The 17,227-nt window shown below is 40.8% G+C and overlaps 1 protein-coding gene across 2 annotated transcripts in view; it reads right to left on the reverse strand.

Moving 5' to 3' along the window:
* The window catches only part of ttk (ttk protein kinase), a 77,074-nt gene that overhangs the window by 17,464 nt on the left and 42,383 nt on the right, over window positions 1–17,227 (reverse strand). For both annotated transcript variants that reach the window (XM_078542457.1, XM_078542458.1), the window contains exons 15-18: window positions 15,951–16,108; window positions 9,784–9,935; window positions 7,497–7,621; window positions 240–317 (exon numbers count right to left, since the gene is read on the reverse strand). In XM_078542457.1, the coding sequence (XP_078398583.1) occupies window positions 240–317; window positions 7,497–7,621; window positions 9,784–9,935; window positions 15,951–16,108 (513 nt within the window). The remainder of the gene's footprint in view (window positions 1–239; window positions 318–7,496; window positions 7,622–9,783; window positions 9,936–15,950; window positions 16,109–17,227) is intronic.

Below are 17,227 nucleotides of genomic sequence, written 5' to 3' on the forward strand. Positions count from 1 at the left end.
ACCCCATGTGACAGATTGGAAAGTGCTCTCTGCCAGCCTGGCCTTTTCCTGGTGCATCCTTATTTCACAAGCCTCATTAGTTTTTTTTCCCCTGGTAAACCAGCAGTTTAATTCACAAAGCATTTGGAGGACATCTGATTCTTCTAGTGGTTGAAGTTGTGACTCAAGCAATACAGCAAAATTTAATATATACACAGAACCTATTTTAATAAATACCATACTGGAAACACAGTTCTTACCTTGGACTTTGATCTGTTTTCACCATTGGAAAATGTATCTTTAATAGTCTCGGGTGCCATGAAATTTAATGTGCCAACCTGAGAGGCAAATAATGTTAGCATTCAGAAATTGGTTAAATTATTATCCGTATATTTCTATGAAAATCTAAAGGTTAATTCTTTGGCTTGGGAATTCCTTATAGGGCATTATATTGGTTTTAAAAGAGAACTATATCACGAACAGTTGCTAACCTTCTTTAATTCAGACTTGCCTTGTTCTGAGGTAGAATTTTTGTTTTTGGCTAAAAAAAGCTAGAGCACTAAAACATCCAATAAACAGATCAGGCTGAGAATTACATGGATAGCATGATTAGAGAGATTCATACACTGCAGCTAAGAGGTACACAGACAGTGAGGGAATGGGTGGCCACCAGAGTATCCAAGAGAAACAAGCAGGTAGTGCAGGAATCCCGAGGCTATCCTGATTTTGGATACTGGTGAGTAAGATGGTTCCTCAGAGGACTGTAGCAAGAGCCAAGCTCATGGCACCACATATGGCTCAGCTGCACAGGAGGGGAGGAGGAAGAGTGGAAGAGCTATAGTGGTAGGGGATTCCAAAGTTGGGGGAGCAGACAGGCATTTCTGCAGCCTTGGTTGTGACTCCAGGATGGTAGGTTGCCTCCCTGGTGCCAGGGCGAATCAAGGATGTCACAGAGAGGCTGCAGGACATTCTTTTGGGGGAGGGTGATTAGCCAGAGGTTGTGGTCCACATTGGGACCAATGACATAGGTAGAAAAAGGGACGAAGTCCTGAAAACAGATTTTAGGGAGTTAGGAAAGGAATTAAAAAAACGGGACCTCAGGAGCAATAACCTCAGGATTATTCCCAGTGTCACATGCAAGTGAGCATAAGAATAGGAAGATTGAGCAGTTCAACACATGGCTGGAGAAGTGGAGTAGGAGGGAGGGTTTTAGATTTCTGAGGCATTGGGAATGGTCCTGCGGCAGCTGGGGCCTGTACAAGGAGAATGGGTTACACCTCAACAGGACTGGGACTAGTGTCCTCGTGGGGAAGTTTTAAACCAGATTGGCAGGGGGATGGGAACCTGAAGGGAAATTCAGAATGGAGAAGAGAAAAACTAGCAGTGGGAAGTAGAGAAGTATTAACTGATAAGGAGGATATATCAGAGAGTAGTATCAAGGTAAATAGAATACTTGCAGAGTTAGATAAAATTAGAGTAGGCAATAGTAAATCATTAGATGGGGTCAGAGCTAGGGGGACAGTAAAGCCTAAATCAGTGTTAATGTGCATGTATGTGAATGCAGAGTGTGGTTAATAGGACTGGTGGCATACAGGCACAAGTTGACAAATGGAATTATGATATTATTGCTATAATTGATACCTGGCACAAAGAAGGGCAGGATTGGGCATTAGATATTCCATAGTACAAGGTGTTTGGGAGAGACAGAAAAGAAAGAAATGGGAAGTAGGTAGGGGGAGTGGCAGTGTTGATTAATGATGTAATTACAGTGCTGGAGAGAGAGGGTGTTCCAGAGGGGTCAAGGACAATCTCTCTGGCTAGAGGTAAGGAATGAAAAAGTTGCAATAACATCAATCAGTGCAGTATATAAATTCAGAGCGCCCTGGATGATGAAAGAGATAGGGGTGAAGATGAAAAGGAATAAGTGTGCGTGCAACAAATGTCAAGTAGAAAATAAAATTGAGAATCAGGCTGTATACAGATGAACAAAAGGGGAAGTGAAAAAAACTAATAAGAAAAGAAAGGGGAGAGCATGAAAAGAGACTGGCAGCTAACATAAGGGAATCCCAAGCATATAAATAATAAAAGGGTGGTAAAAGAAACAGTAGGGCCAATTAGAGATAAAAAAGGGGATTTGCATGTGCAGGCAGGAGAAATAGCAGAGTACTTTGCATCTGTCTTTACAAAAGGAGATGCTACCCAAGCCAAGGTGAGAGAGGAGGTAACTGGTGCACTAGAATTTACAATTGAGAGGGAGGTGGTGTTAGAAAGGCTATCCTTACTTAAAATTGATAAGGTACCAGGACCGGATGAGCTGCATCCAAGAGTACTGAGGGAAGGGAGAGTGGAAATGCAGAGGCACTACTGATAATCTTCCAGTCTTCCTTAGACACAGGGGTGGTGCCAGGGGACTGGAGAATTGCGAATGTTACACCCTTGTTCAAAAAGGGATGCAAGGATAAAACAGGCAACTACAGGCCAGTCAGTCTTGACTTCAGTGGTAGGGAAACTATAGTTCGGGACAAAATCAATAGTCACTTAGACAAGTGCAGGAATAATTGAGAAAGCCAGTATGAATTCATTAAGGGAAAATCATGTTTAACTAACTTTTTTGAGGGGGTAACAGAAAAGGTTGATAAGGGCAACGCTGTTAATGTGGTGTATATCGATTTTCAAAAGACATTTGATACAGTGCCACACAACAGACTTGTGAGCAAATTTCTAGCACATGAAATAAAAGGGAAAGTAGGCACTCGGATAAGAAATTGGCTGAGTGACAGGAAAGAGTAGTGATAAATGGTTGTTTTTCAGATTAGAGGAAGGTTTGTAGTGGAATTCCCCAGGAGTCAGTGTCAGGACCCTTGTTCTTTCTGGAAAAACTCAGCAGGTCTGGCAGCATCTGCAGAGAGGGACACAGTTAACGTTTCGAGTCCGAATGACCCTTCAACAGAACTAAGTAAAAATAGGAGAGAGGTGAAATATAAGCTGGTTTAAGGGGTGGGGGGGTGGGACAAGTCGAGCTGGATAGAGGGCCAGTGATAGGTGGAGATAACCAAAAGATGTCACAGACAAAAGGACAAAGAGGTGTTGAAGGTGGTAATATTATCTAAGGAATGTGCTAATTAAGGGTAGAAAGCAGGACAAGCGAGGTACAGATAGCCCTAGTGGGGGTGGGGTGAAGGAATCGAAAAAGACTAAAAGGTAGAGATAAAACAATGGATGGAAATACATTTAAAAATAATGGAAATAAGTGGGAAAAGAAAAATCTATATAAATTATTGGAAAAAAAAAGGGGGGGGGATCGGAAAAGGGATGGGGATGGAGGAGAGAGTTCATGATCTAAAATTGTTGAACTCAATATTCAATCCAGAAGGCTGCAATTCCGGACTGAATATTGAGTTCAACAATTTTAGATCATGAACCCTCTCCTCTATCCCCAACCCCTTTCCGATCCCACCCCCCTTTTTTCAAATAATTTATATAGATTTTTCTTTTCCCACCTATTTCCATTATTTTTAAATGTATTTCCATCCATTGTTTTATCTCTACCTTTTAGCCTTTTTCGATTCCTTCACCCCACCCCACCCCCACTAGGGCTATCTGTACCTTGCTTGTCCTGCTTTCTACCCTTAATTAGCACATTCCTTAGATAATATCAAAACCTTCAACACCTCTTTGTCCTTTTGTCTGTGACATCTTTTGGTTTTCTCCACCTATCACTGGCCCTCTATCCAGCTCTACTTGTTTCCCCCCCTCCACCCACCCCTTAAACCAGCTTATATTTCACCTCTCTTCTATTTTTACTTAGTTCTGTTGAAGGGTCATTCGGACTCGAAACGTTAACTGTGTCCCTCTCCACAGATGCTGCCACACCTGCTGAGTTTTTCCAGGTATTTTTGTTTTTGTTTTGGATTTCCAGCATCCGCAGTTTTTTGCTTTTACTCTTGTTCTTTCTGATATATATATATATATATATTAATGATGTGGTGTTCAGGGCATGATTTCAAAATTTGCAGATGATACGAAGATTGGGAATGTTGTCAACTGTGATGAGGATAGTCTTGAACTTCAAAAGGATATAGACATGTTGGTGGAATGGACAGACAAGTGGCAGATGAAGTTCAATGCAGAGAAGTGAGGTGATTTGTTTTGGCAGGAAAGATATGGCGAGACAGTATAAAATAAAGGGAGAGCTTCTAAAGGAGGTGCAGGAACAGAGGGACCTTGGTGTATATGTACATCTGTTATTGATGTTATCAAGGCATTTTGAGAGAGTAGTTAATGAAGTATATGGTATTTTAGCCTTTATTAGTAGGGGCATTGAGTACAAGAGTAAGATCATGTTAAACTTATATAAGGCCTCATCTGGAGTACTGCGTCCAGTTCTGGGTGCCATCCTTGAGGAAGGATGTGAAGGCATTGGAGGGAGTACAGGGGAGATTCACAGGAATGATTCCAGGAATAAAGAACTGTAGTATGAGGACAGATTGGAGTATTTGGACCATTTTCCTTAGAGAAAAGGCAGCTGAGAGGAGACTTTATAGAGGTATTCAAGATCCTGAAGGATATGGGCAGGATAAATTGTGAGAAACTGTTCCCACTTAAGAGGGCATCAAGAACTAGAGGGCACAGATTCAAAACATTTGGCAAAAGGGTTAAAAGTGAACGTGAGGAACAATTTTCTCCACCCAGAGGGTGGTTGAAGTCTGGAACAAACTTCATGAGAGGGTGGCGGAGGCAGGGTCGATCGAGGTATTCAAAAGGGAATTGGATTGCCATCTGAAAAGAACAAACATGCAAGGTTACGGGAATAAGGCAGGGGAGTGGGACTACGTAGAATGCTCTTTCGGAGAGCCAGTGCAGGCTTGAAGGGCTGAAGAGCTTCTTTCTGCACTGTAAAGATTCTGTGATATGAAAAAAGTGTATAATAAATGAAAACAGTACAATTGCTGCTTCATTCCACACCAGACCAGGTGGACTGGAAGAGAACTTTGTACCCGGATACAGGTACTGTACCTCAAAGATGGTTGTCCGAAAACTGGTGGTGTCTGAAAACCAGGCTTTTTTTTTTAAAGTGGGCCATGCATGAGTTTTAAATGAGTAAAGAAGCTTACTGGCTTGTAGAGGGAGTTGCTGCATTGGCGCAGTAGTTAGCTGCTTCATGCGTCTGTCGTTTTGAGTGGCTTAGAGACCATTGAACCCACCCAGCCCAACTGGGCAAAGTTTGGGGAGTTGCTGCATCGGCACAACCTCATGGAGCGCGGGAAATGACAGGCACAAGTGGTCAGTGTTGTGACAGAGACATTGAATGCACCCAGGAAAGACTTTTGCAGAACCCAATGACGTAGAATATTTAGCTATGTATTGTACTTGGGATCAGGACATATGCCTACTTTTGCCACAGTATTGAGTTTTGATGCCAGTAAGGCCACCAAAATAGCAGCGCACAGGCTTAAATTCAAACATTGCGCTTGATTCCCAAAAACCTTTAAGTTCCATGGGCACTGGTTGCCTTCTTGCAGTTGGCCCAAATCAGTTCAAAGAGTTAATTGAAGATTACTGTGCAATCTTGCATGAATAGAAAAATAGTTCAGTTACAACTTTATTTTTTAAACAATTTCAATTTGATTGATCTTTTCTCATTTTAAGTAGGGTGTGATGTTGGGAAGTTGAGGAGGCATGAAAGAGTTATTCAATCCAACGTGTGAGAAATGAATTAATATCAGCAGAGACATGGCTATAAAGCTAAAGTGCTTTGCAATCGTATCGGTTGGTTTTCCTGTATCCCCTTTCACTGAATTAAGGGGTTCCAATTGTTTTCCCCAAAATCGGCACGTTCTGAAATCTGGCACGGACTCAGTCCTAAGTTGCCGGTTTGGAGACACTACCTGAACTATACTTAAAAAAAAAGGAAGACCTCCTATAACAAGTTATTCTCATTCATTTAGTCTCCTCACAAATTTTGTGGTAGGCAAGGACTTGCATCTTTAGGTCAATTTCAGACACAGCAGACTAAAATGCTCAAGTCAACAAAGTTTGATGAAAAAGCACACAGCCAGTGGTAGAGGATTCACTGGTTGCCTCAAGGTAAACCCTGCTTATGTTGGCCCCATAACATTACTACTATCTAAGTGAACAGAGTTCTATATACCCTTCATGGGTTCTTCCATTAGAGAAAGGAGATACACTCCTTTACCAAATCAAATCAATTAGTCACTGAATACTAGAATTTGTTTTTTAACAAAGCTTTTCATCCCAAAGGAAAAAAAGCTAGATTGATAAATATATTTTGTTGCACCTATATAAGAGGCAAAAGCCTTAGAGATACTTGTAATGGGAGGACTGAAAGATGGCAGATGACACATTTCAGAAAAATGGATTAGCTAGATCTGCTAATATACTTGCAAAAATATAAGAATGGTTTGCTGTGAACATATGTGGCTTATTAACTCTCAGACTCAGTCTATCAAAGTAATCATCTTAAATGGAGTTTAAATTGGTACTTTCCCACCGCTCTGCAGCCCCGTCAGATAGTAAATTAGTTACTTTCAACCATTTTCCCAATTCCAGTGGGGTGTTCACTAATAGGGATTGAGTAAGTGATGATGGTAGCAGCAAGCTCTTTTCCAGAAGCTTTCTGAAAACCATGGCACAGACACAAGATCAGGGTCAATCTCTCTTGATTGCAAAAGGCCATGGTTTCTTATTGGGGGGCACAGAGGGTCAAGAGAGGGAAGCTGGATAGCTGCTTGGTCAGAATCTGTCCTCATTCCTATTGGGATGCAACAAGAATGGCTTCCAGAAATAATTTGGTTTTATTACAATACAATATATTGAACTGAAAAGCACTTGTTAAAATGAAAAGATATTATTCACTGGTAGCTGCTGCATCTTAGCCTTCTAGGTAAAGTAGCCTGTATCAGACTGCTGATTGTAGCATGAATTTGAAGTATCAGTCAAGTCAGTCCCTAGTAAAAGGTGATTCAATTGCCTGGATGATCTTGGGCTTTCTCCCTCCCTCCCCCAATTAGGGAACTTGGCATATTTAACATAAAAGTTCGGAACTTCAAGGCGGTCTCAGAAACTTATTAGGACAGGACACACAAGGCCTGGTCCTCACTAGAGACCAAAAGTGATATTGCTGTAGCCACTGGATAACTTCTGGCAAAAACAAATTACTTTTAGTGGCTCTCAGTCCCTCCACAGCCAGCAGCAACACCTCATTCCTTTGTTCCGTTGCCACAAAGGGTAGCCTGGCTGCAGTAGCAGCAAGGTAAATAGGGCACATATCAACACTGCCCAAACTCAATTTCCTTCCAGAAGAGAAAGCATACAGCTATTTGAAAGAGGTTTTTCACCCTATCAGTCACGATTGTATTCAATCCCAAACTGTAAGTAAAACAATGACATTTACTCACTCAATGGTTTCTCTCGCTAAATCAAAAGTCTAACTATACAAAGTAAAACTGCTGAAATCTTTATAGAAGTTAGCATAAGACAACACATCCATAACTCACCAGAGCATCTTTACTAATACTGGTCACATCTGGCTGGATCTCATTAGCAATACCAAAGTCTATCAATTTCAGCATTCCATCAACCACCAGAAAATTGGCTGGTTTCAGGTCACTGTGAATAATGCCTAAAAGAAAAAATAAACCCATTATGCTTTCTCATGGAGTGGGGATGAAATTACAAAATCCTAACATTCAATAATTTTACAACAGTATATGAACTAAGATAAATAAAATATATCTTCTTCTTCAGTTCTCTACCTGAATGTCACAGAGTGACTGCAGAACATTCTTGGGGGGGGGGGGGGGTTGAACAGCCAGAGGTTGTGGTCCACATTGGTACCAATAACTTAGTTAGGAAGGGGGATGTGGTCCTGCAATCAGAATTCAGGGAGCTAAGTAGAAAATTAGCAAGCAGGGCCTTAAATGTAGTAATCTCCGGATTACTCCCAGTGCCACTTGCCAGTAAATACAGAAGGAGGAGGATAAGGCAGATGAATGTGTAGTTGGAAAGTTGATGCAGGAGGGAAGGCTTTAGATTCCTGGGACACTGGGACTAGCTCTGGGGAAGATGGTACCTGTACAAGCCAGATGGGTTGCACCTGAACAGAGCTGGGACTGAGTTCCTTGCAGGGCGTTTTGCTAGTGATGTTGGGAGGGCTTTAAGCCAACTCTGCAGGGTTATGGGAACCAAGAGAAAATATTACAGTGGAATACCAGGGTGCACAAAATACTGGGACAGACAGCACTAGAATAGAGAATAGTAAGTTAATATGTGCAGTCAGGGTGAGGGAGAAAGTAACAAAATCTAAATCAGGGTTATTATGCATGTATATGAATGCACGGAGTATAGTAAACAAGATTGGGGAGTTAGAGACGCAGGTTGCCATGTGGAAATATGATGTGGCGATAACAGAGACCTAGCTCAAGGAAAGGCAGAACTGGATGTTAAGTTCCTTCCATCATAAGGCCAGAAGTGGGGATGTTTGCTGATGATTGCACAATGTTCAGCACCATTCGTGACTCCTCAGATGCTGAAGCAGTCCATTTCCAAATGCACCAAGACCTGGACAATATCCAGGCTTGGGCTGACATGTGGCAAATAACATTTGCGCCACACAAGTGTCAATGAACATCTCCAACAAGACAGAATCTAGCCATCACCCCATTATGTTCAATGACATTACCACCAATGAATCCCCCATTAACAACATCCTGGGGGTTACCATTGACCAGAAACTGAACTGGACTAGCCATCTAAATACTGTGGCCACAAGAACATGTCAGAGGCTAGGAATCATGCGACGAGTAACTCACCTCCTGACTCCCCAAAGCCTGTCCAACATATACAAGGCACAAGTCAGGAGTGTGATGGAATACTCCCCACTTGCCTGGATGAGTGCAGCTCCCAAAACACTGAAGAAGCTAGACACCATCCAGGACAACGCAGCCCACTTGATTGGCACCACATCCACAAACATTCACTCCCTCCACCACTGACGCATAGTGGCAGCAGTGTGTACCATCTACAAGGCTTCTGAGACAGCACCTTCCAAACCCAGGACCACCACCAGCTAGAAGGACAAGGGCAACAGATAGACAGGAACACTAACACTTGGAAGTTCCCCTCCAAGTCACTCACCATCCTGACTTGGAAATATATCGCCATTCCTTCAGTGTCGCTGGGTCAAAATCTGGAAACTCCCTCTCTAACAGCACTGTGGATGTACCTACACCACATGGACTGCAGCAGTTCAAGGCAGCAGCTCACCACCACCTTCTCAAGGGCAACCAGGGATGGGCAATAAATGCTGGCCCAGCCAGTGAAGTCCACATCCCGTGAATGAATAAAAAAATAATTCCAAGGGTACAAGGTGTTCAGAAAAGATAGGAAAGGAGATGGGGTGGTGGTATTGGTTAAGGAAAGCATTGCAGTGCTGGAGAAAGAGGATTTCTGTATTGTATTTATCTGGAGTTGTGTCTTATTTAGTTAATGCAGGGGTGTTTAGCTTGGTGGTTGTAGCCAGGAAAGCCTTGTTCATCTGTTACCCTTGGGTTTCCCACATCAGATTGCACTAGTAATATAATCAGGGGCACTCCCATGGCCATATGCCTGAAGAACACTCCATTCAGCTCACACATGAAGAGCAACCATTTAGGTGGCGGGTAGGTTGGGAGATGGAAAGCAACAGAGCACTAGTGGCACTCAAGCATTTTTGACACATATGCAACATTTTTAAGAAGAGAATTGATAAACTTTAATTAAAAATAGTGTCTTACAAGTACTTACCGTGCTGATGAATCGTGTGAACAGCTTCCAACATGTTTTCCCAGTATAATTTGCGCTCTAATGCCTTGATAACTTTTTTCCTTCGGAGCAAAGTGTTTAAGTCTACATTCCCCAATTCCATTACCATGTAGATATAATTTTCTGTAATCTCACTGCATTAAAAGGAAGTATATAACAATATTATCTGAAAGCATTATACACAAAATATTAAACTTTGTTAGCTTCTTAAGTCTGACCTGCTGTGTATTTTCAGCATTGTTTAAAAAAAAAGTCAGATTCTTGGCATAAGAAGCAGGTTTTAGCTTTGCCTTCCAAGGTAATCTTGCAGTACCAGGCTTTTTTTTAAGCAGATGAGAGAGAAAGAGAGGGAGAAAGACCAACCTATTAATACAATGTAGCCTAGCCAGGTGTGATAGATGGCTAAATCAGTTATGTGCCATATATACTCAAGTCTGCATCTTCAGTGCATGAGCAAACAAACATGGGAGCCATACCAGGGGAACAACCAGGAGGAGAATAAACCTTTATTGGGAGCAAGGGCAAAAAAAAAATTGTAGTTGAGAAAAACAGATGGCTGATTAAGTGACTTGGGGGAAGTGTGTTTTTTTTGGGGGTGGATGCAGAAAGAAGTGGGGTTGGAAAGGGATAGGGAGCAATGCAACGTACTGGTCAGAAAATACCTTGATGATCAATACCATAGGGGATGCAATGGAACATGACAAGATTATTAAAGGATTGGCCATGAATACAAATAGAAGAATTTATAATGACGCAAAGGCTTAGGGTGGGCAATGAACTCCTCGACCCTATAGTCTGTAATGCTGTTGAAACCTTTCCATCTACAATGTGGCGCTGTAAATGGCCAAATCTATCAAGATCTATGACCATAAGAGCCGGGGAGAGAATCTGGAAAGGAATGAAGAGTCCAGTTCCAGAGAGAAAATAACTATGGCAACCTCAGTGTTGTAATAAAGGTCAACATTTTTTAACTATAAAAAAGCGTAAAGGTAGTTGAAGTGGCAACTGAACTCACTGAGGATGTGAAATTGCTCAGTACAGAGGTTGAGGGAAGATACCTGACTGAAACAGGGTGGAGCTTCAGTTGTAAGAACTTTTGAGATAAAGCAAAGGGTGGAGCAAGGCCCGATGCTTGAAAGTAGCAGAGGAGATGGGAGACTTGAGCACCTTAAGACTGGTATGCCATTGTATTAGGTCTTGACTGATATGTGCCTCAACTCCATTACCTGCCTTTGCTCCATATCCTTTGATATCCTCACATTTTAAAAATAAATGGGCAAACACATGATGTTCTTCATCAAATAGCTCAGTAACATACAAGGCAACATATTGTATATTGATTTTTTCAATTTTGTTGCAACTTAAACATTACAAAAGATAGCTGTTGAACCGGTCAAATTGATTTTTTTTTTAAAACAACCCGTGAAAGACATAACTTGCATTTATATAACACCTTTAACTTAGTAAAATGGCCCATGGAGAGTATTAAGAAATTGCATGGTCTGTTTAAAATTGCTGAATTGTAATAAAAATGTAATAGACTAACAGTAATCTAGAGAAACACATTAAAATGGATCCAAGTAACTATCAGAAAGGCCGTCAATTCTCTTGGGATATTTCATCCAAAACTGTATCCTGTCACATTTGCCAACATCACTGTTATCCTACCTCCACCAACTTAGGAACATTTGAGCCTGCTCTACCATTCAATAAGATCATGGTTGATCTGGTTGCAGTCTCAGCTCCACTTTCCCGTCTGCCCCCATAATCCTTCACTCCCTCGCTTAACAAAAATCTGTCTAACTCTGCCTTGAATAAATTCAATGATCCAGCCTCCACTACTTTCTGGGGAATAGAACTCCACACACCAACAACCATTTGGGAGAAAAAAATTCTCATCTTAAAAGGGAGTCCTCTTATTGTTAAACTATCTCCCCTAGTTTTAGTCCCCCCTACAAAAGGAAACATCCTCCAGGTATTCACCCTATCAAGTCTCCTCAGGATCTTATGTTTCAAAAAGATCACCTCTCATTCTTCTAAACTCCAATGGATATAGGTCTAACCTGTTCAACCTTTCTTCATAAGACAACCCCTTCATCCCAGGAATGAGTCCAGTGGACTTCTCTGTACTGCCTCTAAAGCAATTATATATTTTTTTAAATAAGAAGGCCAAAACTGCACACATTAATCCAGATGTGGTCTCACCAAGGCCCTGTACATCTGCAGTAAAACTTCCCTACTTTTATATTCCATTCCTCTTGCAATAAATGCCAACATTCCATTTGCCTTCCTAATCACTTGCTGTACCTGTATACTATCTTTTTCTGATTCATGTACCAGGGCACCTAGATCCCTGTGAACCACCGAGTTCTACAATCTTTCTCCATTTAAGTAGTATACTGCTTTTCTATTCTTTCTGCCAAAGTGAACAAGTTTGCATTCACCCACGCTATTCTCCATCTGCCAAATGTTTGCCCACTTATAACCTGTCTATAACCCTTTGCAGACACTCTACCTCCTCTTGACACCTTACTTTTCTAACTAGCTTGGCCTCATCAGCAAATTTGGCTACCATACATTTGGTCCCTTCATCCATCATTAATATAGAATGTAAATAGTTCTGAAGTTCTGTTCTGATGAAGAGTCATACAGACTCGATAACGTTAACTCTGTCTTCCTCTCCAAAGATGCTGTCAGACCTGCTGAGTTTTTCCAGCTGTTTTTGTTTCATATTTCCAGCATCCGCAGTATTTTGCTTTTACGTAACTAGTTGAGGACCTGGCACTGATCCCCGTGGCACTCCAATAGTTAAAGCTTGCCAATCTGAAACGACCCATTTATCCCTACCCTTTGCTTTCTGTCAGTCAACCAATCTTTATCCATGCTAATAGGTTACCCTCTATATCATTTGCTTTTATCTTGTGTAATACCCTTTGAGGTGGTATCTTATGAAATCTCTTTGGAAATCCAAGTACACCACATTTACTGGCTCCCCTTTATTCACTTGAATGTTACTTTGTCAAAAAATACTCCAATAGATTAGTAAAACATGATTTCCCTTTCACAAAGCCATATTGGCTCTGAATCACAAAATTTTTACCGTGCAGGAGGCCATTCAGCCCATCAAGTCTGCACAGGCTCTCTGAAAGAGTATGCTATCTAGTCCCAATCCCCTACCTTATCCCCATAATCTTGCACATTCATTCTTTTCAGATAGCCATCCAATGCCTTTTTGAATACCTTGATCGAATCTGCCTCTCCAGAGGTTCATTCCAGGCTCCAACCAGCCTCTGGGTGAAAATTTTTTCCTCATATCACTTTTACTTCTTTTGCCAATTATTTTGAATCTGTGCCCTCTAGTTCTTGATGCTCCTCAAGTGGGAACAGTTTCTCACTATTTACCCTGTCCATACTCCTCAGGATCTTGAATACCTCTATTAAGTCTCCTCTCAGGCTTCTTTTCTCCAAGGAAGAAAGTCCCAATCTCTTCAATCTGTCCTCATAGCTACAGTTCTTCATCCCGGGAATCATTCTCGTGAATTTCCTCTGTACTCTCACCAATGCCTTCATACCTTCCTCAAGTATGGCGCCCAGGACTGGACGCAGTACTTCAGATGAGGCCTCACGAGTGTCTTATACAATTTCAATATGATTTCATTACTCTTGCCTCAATACCCCTATTAATAAAGCCTAAGATACTATATGCTCTATTAACTGCTCTCTCAAAAGTCATTGAAGATGGCAGGGCATTATGTACAGAGAGGTTCTTCTGTTCCTGCACCTCCTTTAGAGTTTCTCCCATTATTTTATACTGTCTCTCCATATTATTCCCGCCAAATTGAATCACCTCACACTTCTCTGCATTGAACTTCATCTGCCACTTGTCTGCCTTGACAACATTCCCAATCTTTGTATCATCTGCAAATTTTGAAATCATGCCCTGAACACCACAGTAGGTGCCATGAAAATGTAATAATTTTCATAATACTATTGAGATTTATTGTAAAGGTAGGTTAATAGTAGGGTTTGGATTAGTTTCTCTGTGTGGCTGTGTATGTGGGGATTTTAACTGAATTGTAGGCAGCTAGTCTGGGGCTTCTGAGTTATCAAAAGAGAAGCTAGGCTTGAAATGCTAAATACGTAAACATGGTTGATGTTTTAGGATGTGAGGTACATTTGCATTCTTAGTTAAACAGAGTAGTCTGAATTTCAAAGAGATGGTAAGAAGAAGCTAAGCCAAACAGTGTGTTTATTTTTCCAAAGGTTATTGATAATATATGAGTTCTATAAAAGATTTATATTGTGGGAAAAGTAAAGTTGCAAAGACATATTGGAACAATGGAATTTACATTAAAAAGGGAGAAACATGTATAAAGGAGATGAGGTTATGTGTAAGGAAGAAGGCATTCTAAGATCTAAGAGTGAAAAGCCTCCTGCCTCTATGTATCAAGCTGCTGTCTACAGGAACTGTAGCTAAGAAAATTAATTTTGAATATCACTGTCCAGGGTATTGAGTGCTTTGCCTGCATCTATTGAAATCTATTTTGTTTTACTGTTGCTTTAACAGAAGTCAGATTAATTAAGGGATATAGAAGTTATGGCAGTCGTAATTTGTCGACCTATGCATGTGCTTAAAATCTTTCTTCTATTAATAAATGTTTAATTTACTTTTGTAAAAAATCTCAGACTCGGATTTATTACTACTGAATTCAAGGCACACATCTTGAAATAAAAATACAAATTGCAAAGCAGTTGTGGCAACTGTTCAAGTTTCCGTCTAGGATTTGAGCAGCTCAGCAATTACCAATCGCTGTGCATTAACACTATGTCATTAATATACATCAGGAAGAACAACGGTCCCAACACTGACTCGGAGAACTCCACTACAAACCCTCCTCCAATCTGAAAAACATCCATTAACCACTACTGTTTCTTGTCACTCAGCCAATTTCTTATCCAAGTGCCTACTCCCTTTTATTCCATGAATTTTGTTCACAAGTCTGTTGTGTGGCACTGTATCAAGTGCCTTTTGAAAATACATATGCACCACATCAACAGCGTTGCCCTTATCAAGCTTCTGTGTTACCTCCTAAAAAAACTCCAGCAAATTAAACATGATTTTCCCCTAATGAATCCATGCTGGCTTTCCTTAATTATACTGCAGTTGTCTAAGTGACTATTGATTTTGTTTGCCTGGTCAAATCATGATTAACTAAGTATCCTACTATAACCTTCTTAATAGTGGATTCTAGTACTTTCCCTATGACAGATGTTAGGCTAACTGGCCTATAGTTTCCTGCTTTCTGCCTCCCTCCTTTCTTGAATAAAGGTGTTACTGCAGCAATTCATGAAGACAGCTCACCACCACCTTCTCAAGGGCAATAAATACTGGCCTAGCCAGCGATGCCCACATCCCATAAATTAATTTTTAAAAACTTCCAATCCGCTGGAACCTTTCCAGAATCTAAGGAATTTTGGAAGATTATAACCAATGTATCTGCTATATGTGCCGCCATTTCTTTTAAGGCCCTAGGATGCAGGCCATCCAGTCCTGGGACTTGTCAGCCTTTAAGTTTAATCGTTTTCCTAGCATCCTTTCTCTCATGATGGTGATTGTATTAAGTTTTCCCTCCCTATCATCTCGATTATCAAGAAACTTTGGGAAGTTTTCTTAAGTCTCCTATCATGAAGACAGACACAAAATACCTGTTCAATGCCTCTGTTTCCATTGTCAATTCCCCAGACACTCTCTCCAGAAGACCAAGACAAGCTTTAGTTACTCTTTTCCTTTTCAAATACTTGTACAAACTTTTACTATCTGTTTTTATATTACTAGCTAGCTTTCTCTCATACTCTGCTTTCAGCCTCTATTATCTTTTTAATCATTCTTTGTTGGTTCTTAAAATTTGTCTGATCCTCTGATTTACCACTAATCATATGGAACCACCTCCCTAAACGTCTTGAGCCTTCTTACTTGCCCCCCACCCTGCTTTAGACTGTGCATTTGGTCACCATGTTCTTTGATTATCACATGGCCCATTTCTCTCTGATATGAAGAACTTTTGGCCGCAGCTATATTAATGCAAGTGGTTAATAAAGTAATTGGTCAGTAATTAGAAATAAAGTAACCTGGTAAAAAAAGGACTCACTAATCAAAAAGCCTGATTATCTTGTCACTGTGTCGCTGTAGACGTTTCAAGTATTCAATTTCATCTTTGTAGCCAGCTACTGCGAGATCATCTGCATCCTGCAGATTAACTTGCTTAACAGCATATAGTTGTTTTTTCTGGTCAAGTACTTGGAATACCTGGTTGGAACAGAACAGATTATTTGTGGATGCAAATGCCTTGGGGGAAGAGAATGAAACATTAAACCCATTAATTTTTTTGAAGCAAAACCTGGTTAATCTGTTGCATCACTCCAAAGTGCTGGCATTGCTTCATAGAAAAATTGTATTTCTTTTTAAAAATACATAACCACACGACAGTCAGAATAGATTTTTAATTTGATTTTGAGTTAGCCTTGGCTATAACAGTTTACGTGTTAGGCCAGGGAGAAAAGCACTGCATATGCAGTCTAAAGATAGCCAGTTTCAAGGAGAGGCACACAGCTATTTCATTGGTCCCATTGCTGGATTAGAAAGCATTCAGGCATTCATGTTTGCTTGGCCAGTTAATCTGGCTTTTCAAACGTTTGCATTAAAATCAACCTGTCATTGTCATCAGATGTCTAATTAAATGTTTCAGACAACATTAATTCAAATTTAAATAGTATCTTTGATGTAAAAAAAATGCCCCAATTAACTCCAAAGAGGTGCAATCGGAAAAATTAGTTTAGAGACAAATTAGATATTTGGGACCTGGGTGGAGTGGGCGAGCCAGAGATAAAAGCTTAATCAGAAAGTCTGGTTTTAAGGGGGGTCTTAAAGGGGAGACAAATGAAGAGGTTTAGGTCGCATATTCTATAGTATGGGACACAAGAGGCATAGCTAAGAAAATGCCCAGGGTGTTGGCAGAATTGATGACCAAGCTAGGGAGTTTTTGAGGATCCAAAGACAATGGTTTCTCAAAGTTTAACAGATATCAGACAAATAATCTGACAGGGGCAGCAGAGGGGATTGTGACAACTGCCAGAGAAGTAGAACCGTAAGTATACGTGTGAAAGCTGTCATGACGAATGCGGATCATGTATTGAAGGATGGGGCGGTCAAAAGTACCAAACGCTGCAAAGGCTCTTCCTTGTATACCACACAGTTACAGTACTGTGCTCCTGCTGAATAGAATCTCTTGCCTCATTTCCTTTCCATTGCCACCTCCCTGCTTTCAAAAACTCCTCACCAACTGCACCATTGGTCCTGCATCCCAATGCGATCCATTTTTTAAACTTATACACTTCTGTGCTTAATTCAACAGGCAATATAGAAATG

The sequence above is a fragment of the Cetorhinus maximus genome, chromosome 5 (genome assembly GCF_964194155.1).
Source record: "Cetorhinus maximus chromosome 5, sCetMax3.hap1.1, whole genome shotgun sequence".
Lineage (NCBI taxonomy): Eukaryota > Metazoa > Chordata > Chondrichthyes > Lamniformes > Cetorhinidae > Cetorhinus > Cetorhinus maximus.